Source organism: Agelaius tricolor, unplaced genomic scaffold, assembly GCF_023055355.1.
Source record: "Agelaius tricolor isolate 1412-34295 unplaced genomic scaffold, bAgeTri1.0.p SCAF_105, whole genome shotgun sequence".
Classification (NCBI taxonomy): domain Eukaryota; kingdom Metazoa; phylum Chordata; class Aves; order Passeriformes; family Icteridae; genus Agelaius; species Agelaius tricolor.
Genome location: NW_027269365.1, coordinates 52,828 through 77,368, shown reverse-complemented (window position 1 = coordinate 77,368; position 24,541 = coordinate 52,828). Strand labels below are relative to the sequence as shown.

At 44.7% G+C, this 24,541-nt stretch overlaps 1 protein-coding gene and 1 long non-coding RNA gene across 3 annotated transcripts in view; one reads left to right on the top strand and one right to left on the bottom strand.

The window, feature by feature from the left end:
* Nucleotides 1-631: 631 nt before the first annotated feature.
* LOC139586158 (uncharacterized) lies at nucleotides 632-13,770 on the top strand. The gene is made up of 3 exons (XR_011677478.1): nucleotides 632-1,695; nucleotides 12,027-12,113; nucleotides 13,381-13,770. It is a non-coding gene; the product is annotated as an uncharacterized lncRNA (long non-coding RNA).
* The window catches only part of LOC139586157 (zinc finger protein 131-like), a 36,517-nt gene continuing 21,251 nt past the window's right edge, over nucleotides 9,276-24,541 (bottom strand). For both annotated transcript variants that reach the window (XM_071419365.1, XM_071419366.1), the window contains 2 exons: nucleotides 15,583-15,713; nucleotides 9,276-11,453 (listed from right to left, as the gene is read on the bottom strand). In XM_071419365.1, the coding sequence (XP_071275466.1) occupies nucleotides 10,791-11,453; nucleotides 15,583-15,713 (794 nt within the window). In that variant the 3' untranslated portion in view covers nucleotides 9,276-10,790. The remainder of the gene's footprint in view (nucleotides 11,454-15,582; nucleotides 15,714-24,541) is intronic.

Here is a 24,541-nt window from a genome sequence, read left to right as displayed (position 1 = left end):
TGGAATTCCCCCTCTTTCCCAGTTATCTGTCAATCACCAGTTACCCTGGAAACCCGCGCCCTTTCTGTCACCCCCAAATGCCCCCCTTTTATCCAGAAACTTCGGTGTTATACATGGAATTATTGGGCCGGGGACCGGGGTCCCACCTTTGAGCTCTCTCCGTTGGCTACCCGTCCTGTCTCTCTGAAAAGCCCGCGCTCACCGTGGGTTCCCATTCGCTGCCTGTCTGAGCTCTCCCCCTCTCTTTTCTCCTATATAACACGTGTATTCCCTCCCCCCCCGCCGCCCTTCGGTCCGGCGGCTTCCCCTGGGTGTTACTCCGCGTTCTGGAATAAAACCTGGACTGGCCCTGGTCGGAGGGATGCTCTCCATCCCTTTTTGTCTGCCTCTGGCAGAGCTGACAGCCGATCCAGCGCGCGAACCGAGAAACCACGCAGCCCCCCCCCCCCCCCCCCCCCTCCCCCCCAACTCCGTCTGCTGGCAGGCAGGAACTTTAAAGTCACGGTTACCGTATATATCCTTAAAGGAGAAAGCCCTGAAACTACAAATTTCTTGTGACACATGCTATTCTGTTTATCAATAACTGTGCCAGCCACTCTAAGGCTATATGAACAGTGTTATAAAATTGACTCAAAACGAGTAGTTTCCAATCAAAGAATTTATTAATTATTGAAGCAGTTATACTACGTAAGCAAAGGCTCAGTGCTGGGCGACAGGGGAGTCTCCGCTCCACCTACTGCCGCTCCAACTAGTTTCTGATTCAGTCCTTTTATCCTCTCTATCCTTCAGGAGTCCATGTTATCTCGGAGTACTCTGCGCCTGCGCTGGTTGTTGCTAGGGGGTCATCCTTCTGTCTCCTGGTGGTCGGTGATAAAGGCTGCGGAGTCTTCCTCAGCTGCGTCTTCTTCACCCTATGTCCTTATTTGGTGACTTCTCCGTGGAAAATTACCAAAATCTTATGATTAACGCAATATGTGCCCTATCAAGCTTAAGCAAGCAAATGTCCTGCCTTGCAAACTGTGCCCTATCAAGCTTAAGCAAGCAAATATCCTGCCTTGCAGACTGTTTATCTGCCCCTGCCCCTTCCCCAGCTTTTCCCTGGTCGTTATTTCTGTGAGTTATCTGCTTGTACCATTTGTCAGCGGGAAAGGTTTCCCTGCTGGGTGTTTATCTGCCCCTGCCCTTTCCCCAGCCTTTCCCTGGTCGTTATTTCTGTGAGTTATCTGTTTGTACCATTTGCTGGGTGGGACTATGTGTGGGCTCCTGCAACCCCTTCCCTGGTATCCTTGTGGCTCATATCTCATGAAGTAGTACAGAAATAGTCAGCAGACAACTCTTGTAACACACTGGTCTCTTTTTCGTGACGAACAAAATGTAGTCCCTCATCTCAAACAGTACACAATATAAGGAATAATAACCCAATCCAGAAAACAAGGAAGCATATAGTAGAGGAAATGTATTTGAATATGTGTATAGAGGCTTTGCCCCAGAGGTCCCGGTTGCCCTCGATGGGCTGCAGCTGCGATGTCCTTAATTGGGCTGCGGCTGTGACCAATGAAGATGACCAGGATAAAAGGGGGCGGGTAAGCCAGTCAGGGAGAGTCTTGGAGGAGCCCTGACCCGAGAGAGAGAACAGTGTGCAGAAGAAGGAGTCTGTGCAGCGAAGATCTGCAGCCATGAGAATATGCCAAAGAGGTATGGACTCTAGAAATAATAGAAGAACAACAGAAGCATGTTCTGGTTTCTTCCATAGAATTACTCATATGCTTCTTATGTTAAATACAGTATGGGATTTCTTAGACTGAAAATGTTTTGGTTTCAGGCTCCAATTAGCCCTAGCATAAGAAGAAGGTGTCAGAAAAAATACATGTCTTTCAAATAATCTGCATGTAAATAACAATTTAAAAACACATTGGCACTGTGCCTTGTTTATTCAATTTTAACAGCAAAAACCCCTCTTCTCCCCTCACCTCTGTGTAGTTCATTTGTGTGCCCCCTAGGCAAGTCTGCCCATGAAGCACCCTTCTTGCAGCATGACCCCTGAAAGCCAGTGGGTTTCTGTGCTCCTTTTTCAGAACAAAGCACCAGGATATGACAGCATTTTCATGAATCAGATTACAGCCCCAGCAAAGGATATGCAGAATTAGACCTCCAGCTGAAGGGAACAATTGGAAACACCTAATTTTGCTTAAAATATGTTAAAGAAAAGTCAGCATTAGAAAAATGTGGGATCTTATACCATAACTTTATGAAGAAAAAAGTTCCCTTTAGCCAGTATACTTTCTCTAAGCAAATTAGCATACAAATTTAAACAGCAGCACCAAATACTACTGAAATTATTAAAACTACTCCAGGGGCAGTGCCTCTTGGATAACATATTTAAGAAGGGAAGAAAAATTGTGAAACACCAGCAGCTGGGAGAGCAGGGTGAGAATATGTGAGAGGAACAACTGCAGACAGCCAGGTCAGTGCAGAAAGAGGGGCAGGAGGTGCTTCAGGTGCCAGAGTTGAGATTCCCCTGCAGCCTGTGGTGCAGCCCATGATGAGGCAGCTGTGCCCCTGCAGTCCATGGGGGAGCAGAGATCCACCTGCAGCCCCTGAAGGAGCCCATGCTGGAGCAGGCTGTGCCAGAAGGACTGACCTCGTGGAAAGGGACCTGCATTGGAGTAGGGGAAGAGTCCTCCCCTGAGGAAGAAGGAGCAGCAGAGAGAATGTGTGAACTGACTGCAGCCCCATTCCCTGTCCTCTTGCACTGATGGGGGGGGGGGGGGAGGTAAAGAATTTGGGTTTAAAGTTAGGCCCAGAAAGAAAGGAAGGGTTAGGGGAAGGTGTTTTAAGATTTAGTTTTTATTTTCTTGCTATCCTAATTTGATTTGATTGATAATAAATGAAGCTAGTTTCCCCAAATTGAGTTGTTTTGCCCATGACGGTATTTGGTGAGTGATCTCCCCCTGACCTTATCTCCACCCATGAGTCTTTCATTGTATTTTCTCTCCCATGCCCACTTGAAGAGTGGAGTGATAAAGTGGCTTGGTGGGCATCTGTTCAGCCAGGGTCAACCCATAACACCTTGGCAAAAGCTTTAAGACCCAGTTGTGCTGGAAGAGCACCAAAATTATAAAACTCAGCACATACGGGTGTGAGGAGTCCATGCATGTTCACAGCAAGCTGGCAACATGCAGTGGCTCAGCCTTCCTTTCCCACAACAATCCATTGGCAGAATCTGACAAGGAGCAGCCTGGGACACTTGGCTGAGGCAGTGCCACCTCCAGGGGCCAGATCTCCACCCGAGCAGGGGACATAGCTGGCCACCACTGATGCTGTGGTTCCACTGCTGTACCTGAAAATTGGCTCCCTCCCCATTGCCTCCAGCCTTGGCTTTGCAGTGCTTCACTGCCTCTTTCAACCTTTCAGCAGGCTAACTCTGGGCACAGGAGGCCTACCTGGGATTGTGGGCCTCAGCACTGCTGCAGTTCCTGCCAACCACCTGCCATCACTCTTTTCCTCATGAGATGGGGACAGACCTCCTTGCCTCACCACATCCCCTGCTTGCCCAACTCCCAACACCCCAGCTGAGAGGGCTTGCAGTCCAGGCTAGTCAGCCACTGCAGCCATCTTTGTTACAAAACCTTGGACAGCTCTGGCGGCGATGAGCTGCAATCCCACGACTGGCTATCACCTGCCAGGCACAGCCCCCTGCACACCACTTACACCCTTCGGGTCATTGTACCCCATGTTAGAGACCCTTACCCTAGGATTTACATGCTGCACCTCCCTTTCTAGTGTCAGATCTTTTAATGGTACAAATTATTTCCTCAACAGGCCACCAAACTCTCAAAGGAATCGGAAAGACAAGTCCCAGCAGAGACGTTTATAGATGTCAGTCAGGGAAAGAAGTATGAGGGAGCTGTGAGAGCATTACTCACACCACACACAAAGCTGTGGGCAGGATGCAAACACAGGCATGCTTCCCACAGTTAGGTCTAGCCATGGCTAAAGCTTTACAAGATCTGAGCTAGTGAGCTCCAGGTTCTGTTGTACCTGCCTGAGCTGCTAAGTGTTTAACAAGCTACAAATTATTTGTATTTTCATTGTAAACAGGTTGCTTTAATTTAAAAATTATTTTCTAGAAGCAAACACTACAGTTTAAGAAGGAAGTTGTTAGAAATAACAAAAAAAATTTCTGACTGCATGTTACATTTTCACAATAGTCCCTATAGAACACATACTTTGGTCCTTAAAAGTAAACAACCAAATTAAATATCTATTTAAATGTTTCCTCATTTGAAATAATACTGTTACAGAATTGGTGTAAGAGACTACCATATTCTGCACCATTAGCTAATTAAAAATTCCACTGCAAGCATGAAACAGTAGAAGCTGCATGATCCTCCTCTAGTGACCATCTCACACAGGACTGACATCCAATTCCATCCTCATAAGCCTGCAGATGAAACATCCTTTTGCAACTGTTTTCAAAAAAAGCAGCTAATCCTTTTTAATATTGTGTGAATAACTTGGCAAATCTCAAACTATTGATCAGCACCCTTTCCTCTCCCTGCCCTTCTTTCAGAAGTAGCTTGTGGCCGACTTAATGTGTGCCTTGGCTGGGTTTCGGGGTATCCCCGGCTGGCTGTCACAGGTCCGGATAGCGCAGTCCTGTTCAGCACAGCCTGCCTGGGCTCCCAGGCATCTCCCAGCCACAGGCTACCTTAGCAAGCTCAGCTCTTAAGTGAGATCTGCTCTTTAGTGATTATCAGCTCATTTATGATTTCAGCTCTTTAGCTTGCTAAGTGCCTTAGGCAGATGCAGGGAGAGAGAGGAGAAGGCTGTGTAAGGTTCCACAGAGATGTCTTTATTGAAGTCTTCTGCGAAGGTTCTCAGGGACAGCTCTTCTGTCAAACTGGGCAAAAGTAGGGGTTTTTATAGTATGCAGGAGTTTTGGAAATTGTCCAATAGTAAATGACAAGGCGAATGTGACCTATAGTCTTACAGAGAGATAAGCAAGGGTCCAAAGGCGGAAGAGGGGCATCTTAGGTCCGGTCATCATGACATGGCATTTCTTAGGCTGCTGAATGCCATGGAGGCATTGCAGGCCCTGTGCCTGCTACAGTGGCCTCTCATGAATATTGTATATAAATCCACAAGTCTCAATTTAATGTTCACTTTTTATTTTGTATCTAGACACACCTCACAGGTTTTTGTTCATTCTACCTTTTCCATTTCTCACTGCCTAGACCCCAGTGCTTTAGGCCAATTACTTTCATTCAGCATAAATTCAAGCATTCCCTTCATGTGACACAGCCCACTGCAGGCACCAGGCAAAAAGTGCAGCTGCATGCTGCCTCATTGCAAGCTACAGACCAGTACCTGCATAACACAGGGCACTCTGGGAAACAGCAGTATATACTTATTTAAAGGAAAAAACTCCTCCAGTGGTGAATAGGTATATAGTTTGGAGAGGTCTGTAGGTCTATACAGACATTTGTGGCAGAAAGAGGATGGCAAGTTGGCTGTAATAGAGGGCATCCAGAACTTGACTCTCCAAGTCAATCATCACTCCTGCAGTTGCAGTAAGGAGGCATGGGGGACTCCACTGGTAGAAGCAATTTGAGAAGGAAATTCTAGGGAAGAGGGGATTGCAAAGGGAAACACTTTCCAGTGGAGTTATTATTTAAGAGCCTTTCACCCTGTCCCTCAGTGAGGAGAGGTTTGGTCATGCCCCCACTGCATTTCCACCCAGGCTCAACAGAAGTCTGTATAGAGGCAGCACTGGGCACAACAACAAAGCATCATTTCTCTCCTACCAAATTTGCAGGCTGTTCTTAAAAAGGAGAGATCAAACAGAACAAAAAGATAGCTCAACTGTGCTTACCAAATTATAGCCCTGCTATCAATATCACCTAACTGCTCATTTTACATTGGACTTAAATTGCCTAAGTTAGTTTCATTAATTAGACACAACCAGATTGTTCCTTTAATTCCACTGATACAGATCTGGTGTCTATATGCCTAAATGCCTAAAAATTTAGAGTTATGCAGCTAAGCATATTACACCCCCTCCATGTTTAAAAAGACAGGCTTCTTATCAGAAGCCAGGTATAAATCCAATAGCTATCTTTTACTTTCATTATTAACATCAGGCCATTCTTTTCTCTGCACAGAATCTCATCCCATATTATTTGCATCTCAGAACATCCAAAACTGTTGCCGTTCATTTCGGGGGAGGCTCCCCGGGGAGTCCCTGGGGGGCCCCCTAAGCTGTATGTTTACTGGTAGCAGCAGGCAGGCAAGGAGACTCCACACGGCTTCTGAGGGTGCTAATTAGATGAGGGTTTATTGGGGGTCCCACCCCCGGGAGCAGCATAGTTTCTGAGGGAGAAGGGGGAGAAGCGGGAGGGAGGAGGAGGGGGAGAGAGAGAGCCTAGGGAGAAAAGGGCTAAGAGAGAGCAAAGGGTCAAGAGAGCATCTAGTCTCCCTCTCACAGCTTAACAGGGAGATTCAAAGTGGGCGCGGAATAAGACTTGGGCCAATGGGATTACAGATACATGATACTTCAGGGGAGGATCACAGGCTTGGAATAAACCGTACATTTTCGAGGGGTGAGACAGAGCATACCATGTAACTAAAATGTAACACCACAATTCACTCTTTTTTTGTTAGAAAGAAAAGATAAAGAGAAATATGACAACAATTAAAAAAATGAAGCAGTAATTACACAGTTTCACAGCATAAAAATAAATACAATTCCGGTGAGGATTATGTTTTAAACAGTCAATTTGACCTGATGTTTGCCTTTGGTGGTAGGTATTAAAGATAAAATGAGCATTTAATTGTAATAAACGGGTTATGTGGGTCCATATTGCAGATTTTAAACGAATTTAAAGCATGGGCAAGTGCTTAAAGGGCTTTAGCCTTATACACTAAACTCATATGAGAGTTTTGGGATTGGCCTTTTCAGCGTGACTGGCCCAATGATGTCTAACTTTTTCCAACTGGCTTTTCGGACCACCACAGCCCCCAGTTTAGGCTACGGTGACGACTTCTGCTCCCCCTCTCAGGGACAGGGAATCATCTGGCGCCCCCCAGACTACAGGCAGGTTTGTGGCCTCAGATTCTCACCCTTGGATCTGAGCTTTACCGCTGCTTTCACCTTCCAACTGGTTTAACCCAGAAGACCCCCCAGTTTTAGGTCATTAAAAGAAAAACAAAAAGAAAAAAAAAAGAAATTCGGCTTCAGCTACTACCTATACTCAGGGAGCATTCACCACAAAACCGTCAAAATACTTTCCCAGACACCATTTTATGTTATCAGTCACCCTAAGAACCTACTAAAGACAGCATAAACCCAACAGCGATTTTGATTCAGCAGTCTAATACTATCTGAACACTTGCTATTAAAGAAACAATCGAAAACTGCTTCTCGTTGGATCTACCCTTGTGACCTGACAGGCCCTTGCTTTCTAAAACTGAAAATATGACAATCTGCAATATGAATACGCATTTAAACTAGAAACGCATAATTATAAAAACTACTTCATGGGAATGGGAGGGAAATGGAGAGAAGACAGATATTGGATCAGAATGATAAAAAGGTTAGAGGGTTTTAGGATAAAAGTTCTAGCTGACGAGCTCTTTTCAGCTAGAACAAGTGGATAGGGATTGGGAATTGGGGAGGTTAGGGAATTGGGGAGGTTATGGGGAGCCAGGGACTCTGCGAAAGAAAAACCTTTTCGGGGTACCCTGCGCCTTCGAGCAGTTTGCTCCCGGCGAACTACCCAAAATAAGGAAAAAAGGGGTATGGATTGCAGAGAAGGATATTATTCTGCTCCTGGACTAACAGGGGAAGGAGATCATAAAGTAAAATTTTCAATTCAACAAAATGTTGAGGCTTAGCCGTGTGGCTGCTGTGCCGGGCTTAGCAGGACGGAGTGGACTCCTGGGGGTTTGTTAAGGGGAAGGCAGGTTAGGGATGGAGTTAGGGAGAAAGAGCAGCGAGGGGGGGAGAGAGTAAAACCGAGGAAAGAGGTCACAAAACTGACGAAAGCAGTTTTGGGGGGGGAGGGGGGGGGAGGAGGTGCGGGGCTCGGGCAAAGCTGAAAACTGCTTCTTGCTCGTCTGGTGGCTCCCCCGCGGAAACTGGTGGGCTTTGGTTTCTTCTTTCGCCGCTGCTGTGGTCCAGGGCAGCGGCTGCTCGGGTTCGACGATCCGCACGGCCCGCCCGCTCTGCGGGGCCCTCCCCCGCCGCCTCCGGGCAGGGGGCAGCGGGCTCGGCTCCCGGCGAGCGGCGGTTCCGAGCAGCCACGTGGTGGCCACGTTGGCGCAGGGGAGCCGGCAGCTGCTGGCGGTGATCTGAAAAGCCGCGCGGGCTGCGATGGTGCAATGGCGGCGCGGTGTCTCGCGGGGCATCTGCGCGGTGGTGGCGGGGCCGCCCGGGGTCGCGGCTGCGGCCCGGCGCGGCCGCCCCACGATACTGGAGGCGGCGCAGAAGCGGTGCTCCATGGGGTTCTGCGCTGTGCCGGCGGGGCGATGAAGGTCCATTTTCGTCTTAGGGTTGTCGGTACTCGAACCGCACGTTGGGAGCCATTTGTCGCAGTTCGTTTAGAGGGAGTCCCCGGGGGGCCCCCTAAGCTGTATGTTCACTGGTAGCAGCAGGCAGGCAAGGAGACTCCACACGGCTTCTGAGGGTGCTAATTAGATGAGGGTTTATTGGGGGTCCCACCCCCGGGAGCAGCATAGCTTCTGAGGGAGAAGGATGGGAAGGGGAGAGAGTGAGAGCCTAGGGAGAGAAGGGCTAAGAGAGCAAAGGGCCAAGAGGGCGTCTCGTCTCCCTCTCACAGTTTAACAGGGAGATTCAAAGTGGGCGCGGAATAAGACTTGGGCCAATGGGATTACAAATACATGATACTTCAGGGGAGGATCACAGGCTTGGAATAAACCGTACATTTTCGAGGGGTGAGACAGAGCATACCATTTAACTAAAATGTAACACCACACAAAACTATCATGACATAAGATGGACTGTATGCCTCATAAGAGGAGGAGGGATTTGGCTACAGAGAGCCAGTCCATTATATGAACGCAAGCAGGTAGCTATTGGTCAATAGCTGGGTTGTAACCAGAGTCGAACGCGGAGTCTTTTGAATAGCCTATAAAAAGGGCTGTGTACACCAATAAAGGCTCTCTGCTGCATGAAACCTCAATGTCGTGTCATCTCAGTCTCCCAACACACCATGACACAAAACATCACAAAAAAAGAATGCAAATTACATTAATTAAATGGTTTGAAATTTTAATTGAGATTCATGTTTGTTTTGCAACAGTTTCTCCAAGGCTAGCTATGATGAAACACAAGAATCATTTTGAACGATACTAAATAAAAGCAAAAATCTCAAGAAATAATTTTGCATTTGGAGAAGACTGAATAGAAAAGCCTGATTTTAAGCAAGATCTACAGGAATACCAAGAGCATTAGGGAACATCCTTGCAAAAATTCCTCCCTTTACTTAGGGCTTTGAAAACAAAGTTTTTCAGAAATAGGGAGGCACTTCTAATCTCAAGGCAATAATTGAGCATTGGAAGTCCTTATCATCCTTAAACATAGAGCCAGACAATATTTTCTAAACAAACTTAAGATTAATAGGTCATTACTGTAAAGTTATTAAAATTATATTGATTCTTGTCACTGGGATCTGGCACTGTAATTGACAGTCACTCAGTTGTTCCTAATTTATTGGATTAAGAAAATAATGCAATATTTCATAGATGCTATTGTTTTGTTGTCTAATACTGATTAAATATTTGCACTCCTACTTTTCAATTCACATTTTAGCATTCATACCTATGGCTTTTACTTTTAGTACAATGTCTTTGTGTCACGTGTCAGAATTTCATTAAAATAAGTTAGGAACCTGATACCATATAGATAAGCCTTCTCTATATGTTTAAAAATCTTCCTTTTCAAAAACGACAATTTATAAAAGAAGTGTCTGCTGGTAGCTTTCTTCCAGCTCATGTTTACCACAGATTCTACTGAGCTTTTCCTAATTTAAAGTGTCCTTTTTAAAGTGTCCTGCTGCCTCCACATGGAATGTTTCCTCCCTCATCTCCTCCTAAATTTAATGAAAAAAACCCCTAAATCAGCAGCTGACAATTTTAAGTAAAAATATAAAGCACTATATAACATTATCCACATTGCCTTTTATTGAACTAGATTGAACACTCTCTCTAGGAGCTTTGTGGAAATTTCACTCCTGTTGAAAAGGCACAGTATTTTTGTGCTCTGAGACCTCCAGCAACAATGTTTTTTCCCCAGCCTGAAAGTTAGGGACTGCTGTTAGGAAACAGCAAACAAACAGTCTGCCCAGAAAATTCACAGGTACCTGATTATCCACTTACATTAGAACCCACCAGATTTTACTGATTCTTCTGCCAAAAACACCCTGCAAATCTATAACAAGAGTTTGCTTCTATAGCAAGAAGAAAAGAGGCAAAGTTACTCTTACATATACCTAGGGATGATGTAAATGATACAAGCTGTTCATTATTAAAATCCTAACAAAGCTGTGGTGGTTTCTGTTCCATGGCACTACATGAATGGTAAAGTTATTTTTCACATAGGAGAGGTTTAGTTCTACATGAAGAAAACTAACTTTGGTCCACTTGTCCAGCTTCCTAAGGACAGCATATTGGAAAGGTGACCACAGACCATTGGTTCAAAAACCAATGTAAAAGCTAACAAAAATAATTGGGTACTTAATTCCTAAAGCTGCACAGTGTGGTCATTTGTCCTAGTTATCCACCTTTTCATTCTGTGTGTCCACTAATTGTTGAGTTTTTAAGTCTTCAGCTTGTTCATGATCTTCCATATCTGCATCATCTACTTGACTGGTTTCATTTTCTTCTGCTTCTCCTTGATCAACACTTTCATATTCTACTTGTTCAAGGTCTGTTCCATCTATAAGTTCTGCCTGTACTTCTTCCATCTGTATTCGACTTACACGCCCAACATGTAATTGCTCCACATGCACTTCAGCACCTTGTTCAGTCTGAATGTGTTCAACTTCTAAATAACTAATTTGCACCTGTTCTTGAAGTTCCTCCATCTGTGTGCTTTTCACTTGATTTTCCTGTATGAGATCCTGGTGCATCTGTTCCACAGTTACCTGTGCAGGATCCACTTGTACCTGAATTACTGGTAGGACATGGACTTGCTCCACTTGTTCTATTATAGTCATTGATGTTACTGGTTCAGCTTCCATAGCTTCTACTGGAAGAATCTCTTCTGTCACTATTTGTTCTGAAATATTGTGCATGTCTTTGAGATGCCTTCTTAGCTCACTGCCTTGCATAAACCACAAATCACATAAGGTACAGTGGTTGGGTTTGACACCTGTATGTATTACCAAATGATTTTTAAATTGATCCCAGCTGTTAAACACACTGTTACAAACCTGAAACAAAAAATACAGTGTGTTAAACAGTGCCAACAGAAATATAACAAAGTATAGTACCTATTTCAGATCATGGCTTCACATAGCATAGCTTCTTGCTACTTGGATTAAAAAACCCCACCATGTATGTTAGAGGTAAAAGCAGAGAAATCAGCTTCAAATGAACAGAAGACCTGGTATTTATTTATTTTTAAGATACAGTGTGCCATTTTGAGTTGTGCATACAGAGGATACCTACAAAATTAATCAGCCAGTACAGCATGTAAAGCTTTCCTATTTTAACTTTATGTGAAATCCACATACAGATTTACACCCCAATAAATGTCTGATGCTAGAATTTTGAGTGGAAATCTATTTATGTAATATCATATGATCAAAGTGCAATTCAAACTGTCCTTTTACTGAAGTTCTAGATGCAGTACTAATAGCCTACTTTTATTTATCAGTTTTCATTTGTTCATGGCATTGTAAGATTTAGCTGTATAGACTAAACTCTCACATTTTGCCATTTCAAAAAACAATATTTGAGCGATTTTAGCAGATAAAAATCTCTTAAAACTCCATCTTTCTAAGTTTCTTCCAGCTAAAAGTACTGCTTTGACTGCAGACACACTATTTTCATAAAGCACATGAGCACACTTCCCTTCAGCTGGCAGTGAGGTAAGTAGCTTGAAAACAATACACAAAGACTGCAGAAATGAATGAGGTGCCAGGGTAGAAGAGAGAAGAGTGGGGTAGAATCAGGCTTGGAGTAAAGAAACAGGGTCAGGGATTTCTGTCCATACAAGTGCTCTTGGCTTCAGAAAGAAGCAAAGAACATGCATTTCACCGTTGGAACCCCTTCACTGTTGGCAAATAATTTGGAAACAGAATGTTCCATCTCCTCAATGTACAGCAACAGCACAAAAGGATGATGGAGTATCTGACAGGGATTAACTCAAGGAATGGGTCTATGTAATGCAGCTGAATATCCCCATTTTGCTGTTGAAATCTTAAAATCACATTTGTGATGCTAGCAACATGCTTTTTGTATATGTGTGTCCCCATGGCTCATGCTTTAGAAAGAAGTTGCACACACAGACTTCTTAAAATACTAACTGTGGTGGTTTGACAGGAAATGTGTTTTCTGGGATGCTGTGGTTAGGCCAATGGATGTTCAGATTTTAATATTGGCATTTAACCTGGCCATTGGGACATTGGACACGCCTCTGAGAACATGGGGTTAAAAGCAGAGCTCTCCCCTGGGAGGCTCTCTTGGGTTTCCGGCGGGAAAGAGTTCGGGTCTCTCCCCCCGCCCAGCTGCTGGCTGGGCAGGGAGAGGGGAAAAGCCATGTGGCCAAGAGAGGTAGGCCTGACCCCGGGGATGGAAGGGTGGAAGAGAGAGAGAGACACCAGGAGCCATCGGGCAGCCCCCCCCCCCCCCCCCCCCCCGGGAGACAGAGAGAGAGAGAGAGCCGGTGCCTGGGACTGTTACCTTGAAACTTGATAAACATGGGCCTGTGCTGGCAGCACGGCTGAGAAGGAGAAGAAGGGGGGGGGGAGGGGGTGTGCAGCTGGCCGCTTGTAGGAGCTTTTAACCCCTTTTCGGACAATGAAAACTTTACAGAACATTGACCTTTCCTAGAAGAGAGATAGAGTGGAAGATGAGGAAGGAAATGGGCAAGTGTGAGAGAGGTCTGGGAGAGTGAGAAATAGTGGAAGAATAGAGAAGTATCTTAGTGGGAAGAGATGATGGAGTGGCTTTTGCTGGACTCTTTTTGTATAGCCATGGACAGAACCATGTTCCTTGTGATACAGAGACTGCATCTAGGGGGAGGCAATGCCTCAGAACCAAGAGGGTTCAGTGTTGGTACCCCTCGGCCCCAGGGGGTGAAAAAATATGGGGGGCACAGGTGTCCCAAAGGTGAGATTGCCCTTTTTGGAACAGGACAAAGCATCCTTAAAAAGACAACCCTAGAAGCAGCTCTGGTCCATGTTCAGTGGTGAGAGCACTGGACATGAAAGGAAGAGGTCACGACGGCAGATGTACTCCGGGCGGTGCCACGAGTGACACAGAAACACACGAGGCTTCAACTGTGTTTCCAGGGGAAGCCCATGGTACAAGAAGGACTCCTCTCCTCTTGATGAACTGAGGATTGATTGTCTGAAGGGTGGTGCTGGACCAAGAGTTGGTGATTTGGGAAATAGATGTATTGTATTGGAAATTTGATGGGGGGAGGAGGAAATGTATTTGTAAGGTTTTCATTTTTCCTGTGTGTGTTCCTTTTTATATATAGTTGTAGTGTAGTTAATAAAGTTTTGTTTTCTTTATTTCCAAGTGGGAGCCTGCTTTGCTTATTCCTGGTCACATCTCACAGCAGAAACCAGGGAGAGGGTATCCTCATGGGGGCACTGGCATTGTGCCAGTGTCAAACCATGACACTAACCTTATAGATAAGTACTCAAAATTAATTAGTCATACATAAAGGTAATGACTATCAGTAATGCCTAAGCACATAATTACTGTTCTTGCCACGTGGAGCCTAATTCAGTTCTCACGGCATTCACTGAAGAGCATCCAAAGTGCTCATCAAGCAAGTGCAATTTTGTTTTTTCTTTCTTGTTCAGTGAGCCAAGATTTTATTTGTTGAGCACCATTCAAATTCAGTTTTAAACAGAAAAATAAATCAAGAATTTGTGCAAGAATTCTTGTAGTTGCTGAGGGCTGAAATAACACTAACCCACATTCACAGTTATCCGTAACAGAAAGCTACAAGGTGAAGTAATTAAACCAAAGGCTCACAAAGACAAAACAGAATCTTCAGTGAAGCTACTAGGTACAATTTTGTGTTATATAGTAGTTCTCATGTTCAAAACAAACTTATCTTTTAAGACAAAGGCATGCTCCCAAGAATTAACTTTAGTCTAGTATAACAACTAAGCAATGCCACAGCATGGGTAAAACTTGGATTAAATGATGAATTTATTCACCTCCTGCAGTATTTGCTGCTTTCTTTGAATAAGATCACTCTTTTTTTCAAAATAAAGCCAATATCCAACAGTTTTCTTTACTATATGACCCAATTTAACCTCAAACCACAGCAATTCTGTGAGCTGAATAAGGTGAGAGCCTTATTTGAGACTGTCACAGCAGTGGGGCAGCAAAATGGCAAATAAAAATGCTACAACCAACCTCAGCTCTCATATTTTCTAGCTTTTCAGAATCAACTTTTAAAAGCTAAGTAATAGTCTTCTGAACAGCTTTTCACGTCAGTTGCGTAGTAACCAAGTACCCTAGCTATCCATCTACAGCATTTATATTTGCTTAAAAGACATTACAGATTGTCATCATAAGTTGAAATGACTTCCTAGCCAGTCAGTATATTGGTATTAAACAGAAAAAAAAAAAATTAGGAAATTGTCACCATTGAGTCAGAGATGACACACAGTTCAGTCAGAAGGCAAAGTAGCAAAGGCCCTGTTTATTCCATCCTCTCTTCTTTAATAGCTTAGTTCGCTATGGGTGGACCTGATTTGTCATTTAATCAATACATTTCACCTGTTTGGCTAATTAACAAGACACCCCCCCCCCCCCCCCCCCCCCATTTGTAAACAATCTTATGAGAAAAACAGCAAAACAGATTATTAGAAAAACACCACCTGCAGGTTAATATTTTGCTATCAATGTTTATCTCCAGCTGCCTAAAGCTTCCCAGGCCGATTCTAGGAAAACTTAGCTATAGCTTTCTCTGTCTCTGACTACAGAGCTACCATCACAGGAAATAAAATAGTACTTTGTACTTTGGACTTTAGTGAAGCATGCTCACGAGCAGGAAAGGCCTAGGTCTGTGCATCAAGAAGCAAAAAGATTAGTAAGATGCAGATGAACACTTACCTACTCACAAGAATCTAACTGATTAACTATTATGAAGCTCCATATCAGTAATTTCATATTTTAAATGGAACTACTTAGATATAAGAATTTACCTTCATGTCATGGTTGAATGCAGCCTTTATAATTTATTTTGCTAAAAATAGTTATTGGATACAAAAGTCCACTCTCTATGCCTTTCCTGCTCAGTACTCTCACACTCCCTCCCTCAGCACAGGAAGGTGTCTAGCCTCAAACTCTGCTACTTCTATTACCCACCTGACATTCGTACAGCTTCTTTCTTCCCTTTTTAGCTCCAGCTCCAGACTGACAGGCTGTCAGGTGACATTTGAGTGTACTATTCCTAGCAAAATGCTCATGGCAGTTTGGACATTCAAATGGTTTTTCACCTGTTAAGACAAACACGGGGATTTGTAAGTGTATAAAACCAGCCAGTTTTTGGTCAGCTCTTCCTTTTGTGTAGGTTGATAAATATGCTGTAAAGATGTGGCCAACTGGACTATTCTACAGAAGAAAAAGACATTCTATGTAAATTTTATGTAAATAAAATTGCAAAAACCAAATGTGGAGTCATAACTCTCATTTATAAAAACAAAACAAACTGGACAAAACAAAATAAAACCCACAGACATGATAAAGTAACACAATTCCCAGTGTCGTTTAAGGTATATGCAGGTTTTTATGAAAGTTAGGCTATTATTCTGATGAAATATCTTAAAGAAAAAGGAGCTATTTCTCTCTTTTCACCTGATAATAACAGTTAAAGACTCAACATTGGTATATACAAAGTGACACATTAAAGAAAGAGGTATTTAAATAATACAAAGTTTTATTTTCAAGAACAATGACAGCTTATGCTTGAGAGCTGAAACTAAGCTCCAGAAAAAGAAGTTGGCACAGAATGACCATGAAGTAACAATGCATTGGTATTAAAACAAACCAAGCCCAGAAATTTTAATTCAAAGTAGTATACTGTTATTAGCATCATCAAATAGTAACAAAGAGCAGCTGCTGTTTCTGTTTACTAATTTCATCATGCAGAAATACAATGAAATTCAAGGAAATTAAAGTACAAAAAATTGGTATCAGTGTGTTTCTTCTAAGTCTGATAATTAATCTGTGGAGGTACTGATACCAACATCACTATTGAAACAAACTATTTAATGAACTCCAAAAGATGCTGAGACATTTCATTGAGTAACATAAGAATCTATTCTAGCTTAATTCAGTTTAAAAGCCTACATTTTCAGGGATATAGTAATTATTGACAACTGAGATGGAAAGCAAATAAACCTGTATTTTGAGAAATAAAGATATTCAGCACCATCTAACTTTTCAAAAGAAATCCATAAGTAGCCTATAATTCTCACTTATACACTCAAAGGCCACGGAAAAACATTAAATGGAGGGAACATTCCCCTTAATGCTTAAAAAAGGCTACACTTTTGGAAACTTTCGTACAGGTAATGCAGAGTATGCTGAACTACCATCTGTCTCGCAGATCAAAAATCACAGACATTGCATGAGCAACCAAATACATTGGTGAGCCTAAAGAATGACCCAGGAGGTGATCTCCAGGAGTAAAAAACTGGACAAGTGTCGTGGTGAGGGAAACTTGGACGCTCAATATGAGTGTTTAGCAAGATTCGTTTATTGAATAGAGCATCAGACTTTTATGCACAACAAGTAATAAGCTCATACATATTCTGCAAGCTAAGCAATCTATTTGCTATACTACAATATTAGCTCTTCCTCATACCTTAGGGATTACATCTTTCTTTTCTCATGTCTCTCTAACTACTTGTTATTGTATCACAGCTATACTCAAGGACAAAGTGCTTTGCAGGTGCAAAGACCCAGATTAGCTGCATCTTCCCAATTCTTGGTCTAGAACGTGGCCCCTGTCACGTAGCCATTCCTCCAAAGACAAGGAAGGCAAGAGACTGGCATGGCTGAGTGGGGAACTGCTGGTCAAACTAAAGGGAAAGAAGGAAATGCACAGGTAGTGGGAACAAGGACAGCTATCCTGAGAAGAGTATAGAGATGGAGTTTGGTTGTGGTAGAGATGGGATGAGGAAGGCCAAGGTGAAACTTGAACCGAACCTGGCAAGGGACACAAAGAATAACAGGAAGGGCTTCTACAGGTCTGTCAGCCAGAAAAGGAAGGTCAAATAAAGTATTACCCCCTGATAAACAGTGCTGGAAAACTGGTAACAATAGACAAAGAGAAGGTTGAGGTACTCAACTATTTTGACTCAATCTTCAATGCCAACCTCTCTTCACACACCTGTCGAATGGATGGACAGCAGGATGGGGACTGGGGGAGCAAAGTCCTTCCCACTCTAAGATCAGGCTCATGACCACCTGAGGAACCTGAATGCACATAAGTCCATGGGACCTGATAAAATGCATCCCAGAGTCCTGAAAGAATTGGCTGATGCAGTTGCCAAGCAACTCTCCATGATATTTGAAAAGCCATGGCATTCAGGTGAAGTCCCAGGAGACTGGAAAAAGAGAAACATCGTCCCCATCTTTAAAAAGGGTAGAATTCACAGAATTCACAGAATGACTAGGTTGGAAAAGACCTTCAAGATCATTGAGTCCAACCCATGCCCTAACACCAACTAAACAATGGCACCAAGTGCCACATCCAGTCTATTTTTAAACACATTCAGGGATAGTGACTCCACCACCTCCCTGAGCAGACCATTCCAGAACTTTATCACCCTTTCTGTAAAAAAATTTTTCCTAATATCCAACCTATATTTCCCTTGACACAGCTTGAGACTGTGTCCTCTGGTTCTGTCAGTTGCTGCCTGGTGAAAGAGACCAACCCCCACCTGACTACAACGACCCTTCAGGAAGTTGTAGAGAGTGATAAGGTTGACTCTGAGTCGCCTTTTATCCAGGCTAAACAACCCCAGCTCCCTCAGCCGTTCCTCATAGGGCTTGTGTTCCAAGCCCCTCACCAACCTCGTTGCCCTCCTCTGGATGTGCTCAAGCATCTTAACATCCTTCCTAAACTGAGGGGCCCAGAACTGGACACAGTACTCAAGGTGTGACCTCACCAGTGCCAAATATAGGGGAAGGATGACCTCCCTGGTCCTGCTGGCCACACTATTCCTGATACTGGCCAGGATGCTATTGGCCTTCTTGGCAGCCAGATCACACTGCTGGCTCTTGTTCAGCCAGCTGTCGACCAGTGCCGCCAGGTCCTTTTCCACCTGAGCACTGTCCAGCCACACTGTCCCCAGCCTATAGCGTTGCAGGGGGTTATTGTGGCCAAAAAGCAGGACTCGGCACTTGGATTTATTAAACTTCATCCTGTTAGACTCTGCCCATCCATTCAACCGTTCCAAGTCTCTCTGCAGAGCCCTTCTACCCTCCAACAGATTGAGACATGATCCCAGCTTAGTGTCACTCGCAAACTTACTAATGAAAAACTCAATCCCTTCATCCATGTCATCAATAAAGATATTAAATAGAACTGGTCCCAGCACAGACTCCTGAAGGACACCACTGGTGCCTGGCTGCCAGCTGGATGCTGCACCGTTCACCACCACTCTCTGAGCCCGGACATCCAGCCAGTTCCTAACCCATCGAAGAGTGCTCCCGTCCAAGCCATGGGCTGCCAGCTTCTCCAGGAGTATGCTGTGGGAGACAGTATCAAAGGCCTTGCTGAAGTCCAGGTACACAAAATCAACAGCCTTTCCTGCATCCACCAGGCGGGTCACTTGTTCATAAAAGGAGATCAGGTTGGTCAAACACGACCTACCCCTCCTAAACCCATGCTGGCTGGGTCTGATACCCTGGCCATCCTCTAAGTTCTGTGTGATGACACAATATAAACCATTCCATAGCCTTACCTGGTATAGAGGTCAGGCTAACTGGCCTATAATTGCCAGGATCCTCCTTCCCACCCTTTTTATGAATGGGCGTCACATTGGCCAGCTTTCAGTCATCTGGAACCTCACCAGTGAGCCAGAACTGCTGGTAAATGATGGAGAGTGGCTTCGCAAGCTCATCTGCCACCTCCCTCATCACCCTGGGATGGATCCCATCTGGCCCCAAGGATTTATGAATGTCCAAGCAGCTCAGCAGTTCTCTGACTGCCTCCTCTTGGATAATGGGGGGACCATTCTGCTCCCTGATATCATCAAACAACCCAAGAGGACAGTTATCCTGTAAAGGCAAGTCTTCTCACTAAAAACCGAGACAAAGAAGGCGTTAAACACCTCTGCCTTCTCCTCATCTGCAGTTACAAAGTTCCCTTCTGTATCTAATAAAGAACAAAAGTAAGTCTTTCTCTTCCTTTTACCATTAATATATTTATAAAAACATTTTTTTATTATCCTTTACAAAAGTCACCATTTTAAGTTCAAACTGAGCTTTAGCCTCCCTAATTTTTTTTTACATACTCTAGCAACCCTCTGAAATACTACCTGAGAGACCTGACCCTCCTTCCAAAGATAATACATAGGGTTTTTTATTCCTGAGTTCCTCCAAAATCTCCTTGCCTATCCAGGCTGGACATTTGCCTCGTCGACTCATCTTTTGGCACACAGGGAAAGTCTGTTCCTGTACCCTCAAGATCTCCATTTTGAAGCACGCCCACCCTTCCTGAACTCGTTTATTTTTAGGGACTACTTCCCAAGGAACTCTCTGAATAAGTCTCCTGAACAGGCCAAAGTCTGCCCTCCAAAAGTCCAATGTAAAAGTCTTATTAATGTTCCTCTTGACTTCACCAAATATTGAGAATTTTATAATTTCATGATCACTATGCCCCTAGCGGCCTCAACCATCACATTTCCCACCAACCCATCTCTATTTGCAAATAGCAGATCTAACATAGTCCCTCCCCTGGTGGGCTCACCCACCAGCTGCGACAAAAAGTTGTCCTCCGCAAACTCCAAAAATTTCCTGGACTGCCTTTTTTCAGCTATATTGAGTTCCCAGCAAATGTCCGGCAGGTTGAAATTGCCAACGAGAACAAGGGCTGATGATTCAGAAACATTCTCTAGCTGCTTATAGAATGAATTGTCCACCTCTTCTTCCTGGTTGGGTGGATGATAACAGACTCCCAGTAGGATGTCAGCCTTATTGGCCTTCCACCTAATTCTTACCCATAGGCATTCAACTTCATCATTATTAGTTTCAATACCTATGGCATCCAAAGCCTCCCTAATATAAAGGGCCACCCCTCCACCTCTTCTCCCTTTTCTGTCTCTTCTGAAGAGCTTGTAGCCACCCAGTGCAGTGCTCCAACTATGTGAGTCATCCCACCATGTTTCCGTGATGGCAATTACATCATAGCTCTGCTGTTGCACCATGGCCTCCAGCTCTTCTTGTTTGTTACCCATGCTATGTGCATTAGTATACATGCACCTCAGCTGGGCTGCTGATTTCACTCCTGTCTCAGGCTTACCACCCTTGGGCCTGCTTCCAGACAGCCCAACAGCATCCCCTTCCTCCTTCAAACCTAGTTTAAAGCCCTCTACACAAGTTCTGTCAGTTCACAAGCTAAAAACCTTCTACCCTTAACAGAGAGATGGAGCCCATCTGGAAAGGACCCTGGGAACCACTGCTCTGTCAGCTTTACCTCTGTGCCTGGGAAAATCATGGAACAGATCCTCTGGGAAAGTTCTGCAAAGGCACATGGAGGGCAGGGAGGTGATTCAGGACAACCAGCATGGCTTCACCAAGGGCAAGTTCTGCCTGACCAACCCAGTGGCCTCCTCTGATGGAGTGACTCCATCAGTGGACAAGGGAAAGGCTAGAGATGTCCTTTCTGTGGACTTCTGTAAAGCCTTTGACATGGAGCCCCCACAACATCTTTCTCTGTAAATTGGAGAGAGAGATTCAATGGGTGGACTCTTAGATGGGTAACAAAGTGGTTGGATGGTTGTGGTTTGACACTGGCCAAACACCAGGTATCAACGAAAGTCATTCACTTACCTTTTTTTGCTACAGTTGGGCAGAGGAGAGGGAAAAAATTAACGAAGGGTTCATGAGTTGAGATAAGGACTGGGAGAAAAACACTCTAAGGGCAACACAGGTTCAAATTTAAAGGTATAAAGTAAATTTATTATTAACAGTCAGAGGAGGATAATGAGATGTAAAATAAGCCTTTAAAACACTTTTTCCCCCTAGTCCTTCTCTCTTTTCCACCAATAGCGCAGGGAGACAGGGCATGGGGGTCTTGGTCAGTTTGTCATTTGAGATCTTTTTTTTTGTTCACTCAGGGAGACGAGTCTTTTCTCTGCTATGCCATGGGGCCCCTCCTGTGGGCAAACTGTCTTCCCAAAACTGTTGTGGTGTGGGTCACTTGTCCATGGGGTGCAGTCTTTTAAGGCTAGGTTGCTCTAGTTTGGAAGCAAGGATCTTTTTGCTCTATCTCTGGAAGCAAGGGCCCTCTCTCTTTATTCAAGTTTCTTACTAGATAACAGTTTTCTCTGGTATCCACCCACTCCAGCGTGAGCACTTTTCTCATGAGCTGCGAGTGGATTCTGCATCTCCCATGGATGACATGCATTACAGGGAGACAGTTTGTTTCACCATAGTCCTCACTATGGCTTGTAGAGGAATTTTGGCTCCGATGCTTGGAGCAGCTCCTCCCCCTCTTTCTTTTCCACTAACCTTGGTGCTGCCATGTTTCTTCCTTATATGTCCTCACTTCCTCCTCTTCTCTGACTAGAAGAAAAATTGCTGCTTGTGGGTACCATTACCAACAAGTTTCACTAATTCAAAGATTCCTGAAGGATCCTGCAGCGCCAAGAAGTTGATTTCGTCCAGGTTCCGCATCAGGGAGTCGTCCACCATGTTTTTGCCATCGGCCGTGTGACCCTGCTGACACCACATGGGCAGTGGTGGCCGCTGCAGCGCTGGCACTATTTAATGCCTTTCTTCAGGTGGGGCACCAGGAAGGAGAAGATACCGCCCCTGTCCTTTTGCCCGCAGGAAATTGAAAGATGAATTGGAAAGGAAGGAGCCATTTGCAGCTTTTGGAAATGGCTCTTCTCAAGTGTGAGGGCAAGATATCCATGTAAGGAAGAACTTGTGAAATCCCCAGGGAAGTGGACCACTGCAGATGAAGGTAGCCAGTACTTGAGAGAACTAGCAGTGCTGGAAATCATCTATAGTGATCTAAAGAATGACAGTGTTTCTAAAGATCCAGAGGATGTCCCTTGAACACTGGCCATGTGGAGGAAGGTGGTTCAAGGTGCCCCAGCATCATATTCCAGCAGATTGGTAGCACTGTATTATCCACAAATGGATACCAACTGTAGAGGTGGTGTCCTCCTGGCTCCGAAATGTAGAAGAAACTCTGGCTACTCCCTCATCCCGATGAGCCAGTACCCCAACTTTTAGGGGCAGCCCAAGAGATTGCGCCTCTCCAACCCCGGTCAGAACGAAGGGAAGCCCCAAGAACAGGCCATGTAATGAACTCTGGTTCTTTCTGCGTGACCAGGGGGAGGATATGAGGAAGTGGGATGGTGAACCCACCTTTAAGCTGAAAGCCTGTGTCCATGAACTGAGAGGGAAGAGACCTGTTAAGAAGGGGCCGCCCAAGAAGACTGTCAGTGTAGTTGCCACAGAGAGACCAGAAGACAATCAGCCATCTCCCAGATATAAGAGAACTAAAACCATTTCCTACAGTCCTGATGAGGGCACTTCTGATCTAGCATTGCAAAGGTCAGATAGTGAATACTCTGACCAGGAACAGGAATAGAGGGTCCCTGCCTTCGGCCAGGAGGCAGAAAGAGATGACTGGGTATACTGGACTTTGTGGATTTGATGGCCTGGCACATCCAATCTACAGAAGTATAAAGCTTTAGTAGATACTGGTGCACTGATGCCATCAAGGCACAAGAGTGCAGAACCTGTCTGGATCTCTGGAGTGACAGGGGGATGCCAAGAGTTGCCTGTAATAGAGGCTGAGGTGAGCTTAACAGGGGACAGATAGCAAAAGCACCCCATTGTGACTGGCCCAGAGGCCCCTTGTATCCTTGGCATCGATTACCTCAGGAGAGGGTACTTTAAGGATCCAAAAGGCTATTGATGGGCTTTTGGTATAGCTACAGTGAATACAGAGAAGATGAAACAGTTATCTACCCTGCCTGGCCTCTCAGAAGATCCCTTCACTGTAGGATTGCTGCAGGTGGAAGACTCACAAGTACCAATTGCTACCAGGACAGTGCATCAGTGGCAATATTGCACAAACTGAGACTCTATAACTCCTATCCATGAACTAATTTGTCGACTGGAGAGCCAAGGAGTAATCAGCAGAACCTGCTAACCCTTCAACAGCCCCATATGGCCTGCGTGGAAGTCAAATGGGGAATGGAGGCTAACAGTAGACTATTGGGGCCTGAACAAAGTCACACCATCTATAAGTGCTGCTGTACCAGACATGTTGGAACTCCAATATGAGCTGGAGTCAAAAACAGCCAAATGGTATGCCACAACTGACATTGCTAATGCATTTTTCTCAGTCTGTCTGGTGGCAGAGTGCAGACCAAAATTTGCTTTTACCTGGAGGGGTGTCCAATACACCTGACACCGACTGCCCCAGGGGTGGAAACACAGTCCCATCATCTGCCATGGCCTGATCCAGACTGCCCTGGAACAGGCTGGAGCTCCAGGAGACCTACAATATATTGATGATATCATTGTGTGGGGTGATATAGCAGAAGTTTTTGAGAAAGGAAATAAAATGATCCAAATTCTTTTTAAAGCTGGTCTTGTCATAAAACAAAGTAAGGCAAAGGAACCTGCACAGGAGATGCAGTTCTTGGGAACAAAATGGCAGGATGGATGCTGCCATGTGCCTACAGAGGTGGTTGACAAAATTGCAACTATGTCTCCACCAGCTAATAACAAGGAAACACAAGCTTTCCTGGGCTTTGTGGGGTTCTGGAGAATGCACATTCCAGGTTATAGTCAGCTTGTGGGCCCCCTCTATCAAGTGACCCAGAAGAAGAACCACTTCGAGTGGGGCCTTGACCAACAACAGGCTTTTGAGCAGATCAGACAGAAAATAGCTCGTGCGGTAGCTCTTGGGCCTGTTCAGACAGGACCAGATGTGCAAAATATACTCTCCACTGCAGCTGGGGAGCAGGGCCTCACCTGAAGCCTCTGGCAAAGAACCGCAGGAGAAACCTGAAGTCAACCACTAGGGTTTTGGAGCTGGAATTATCAAGGATCAGAAGCCCACTAT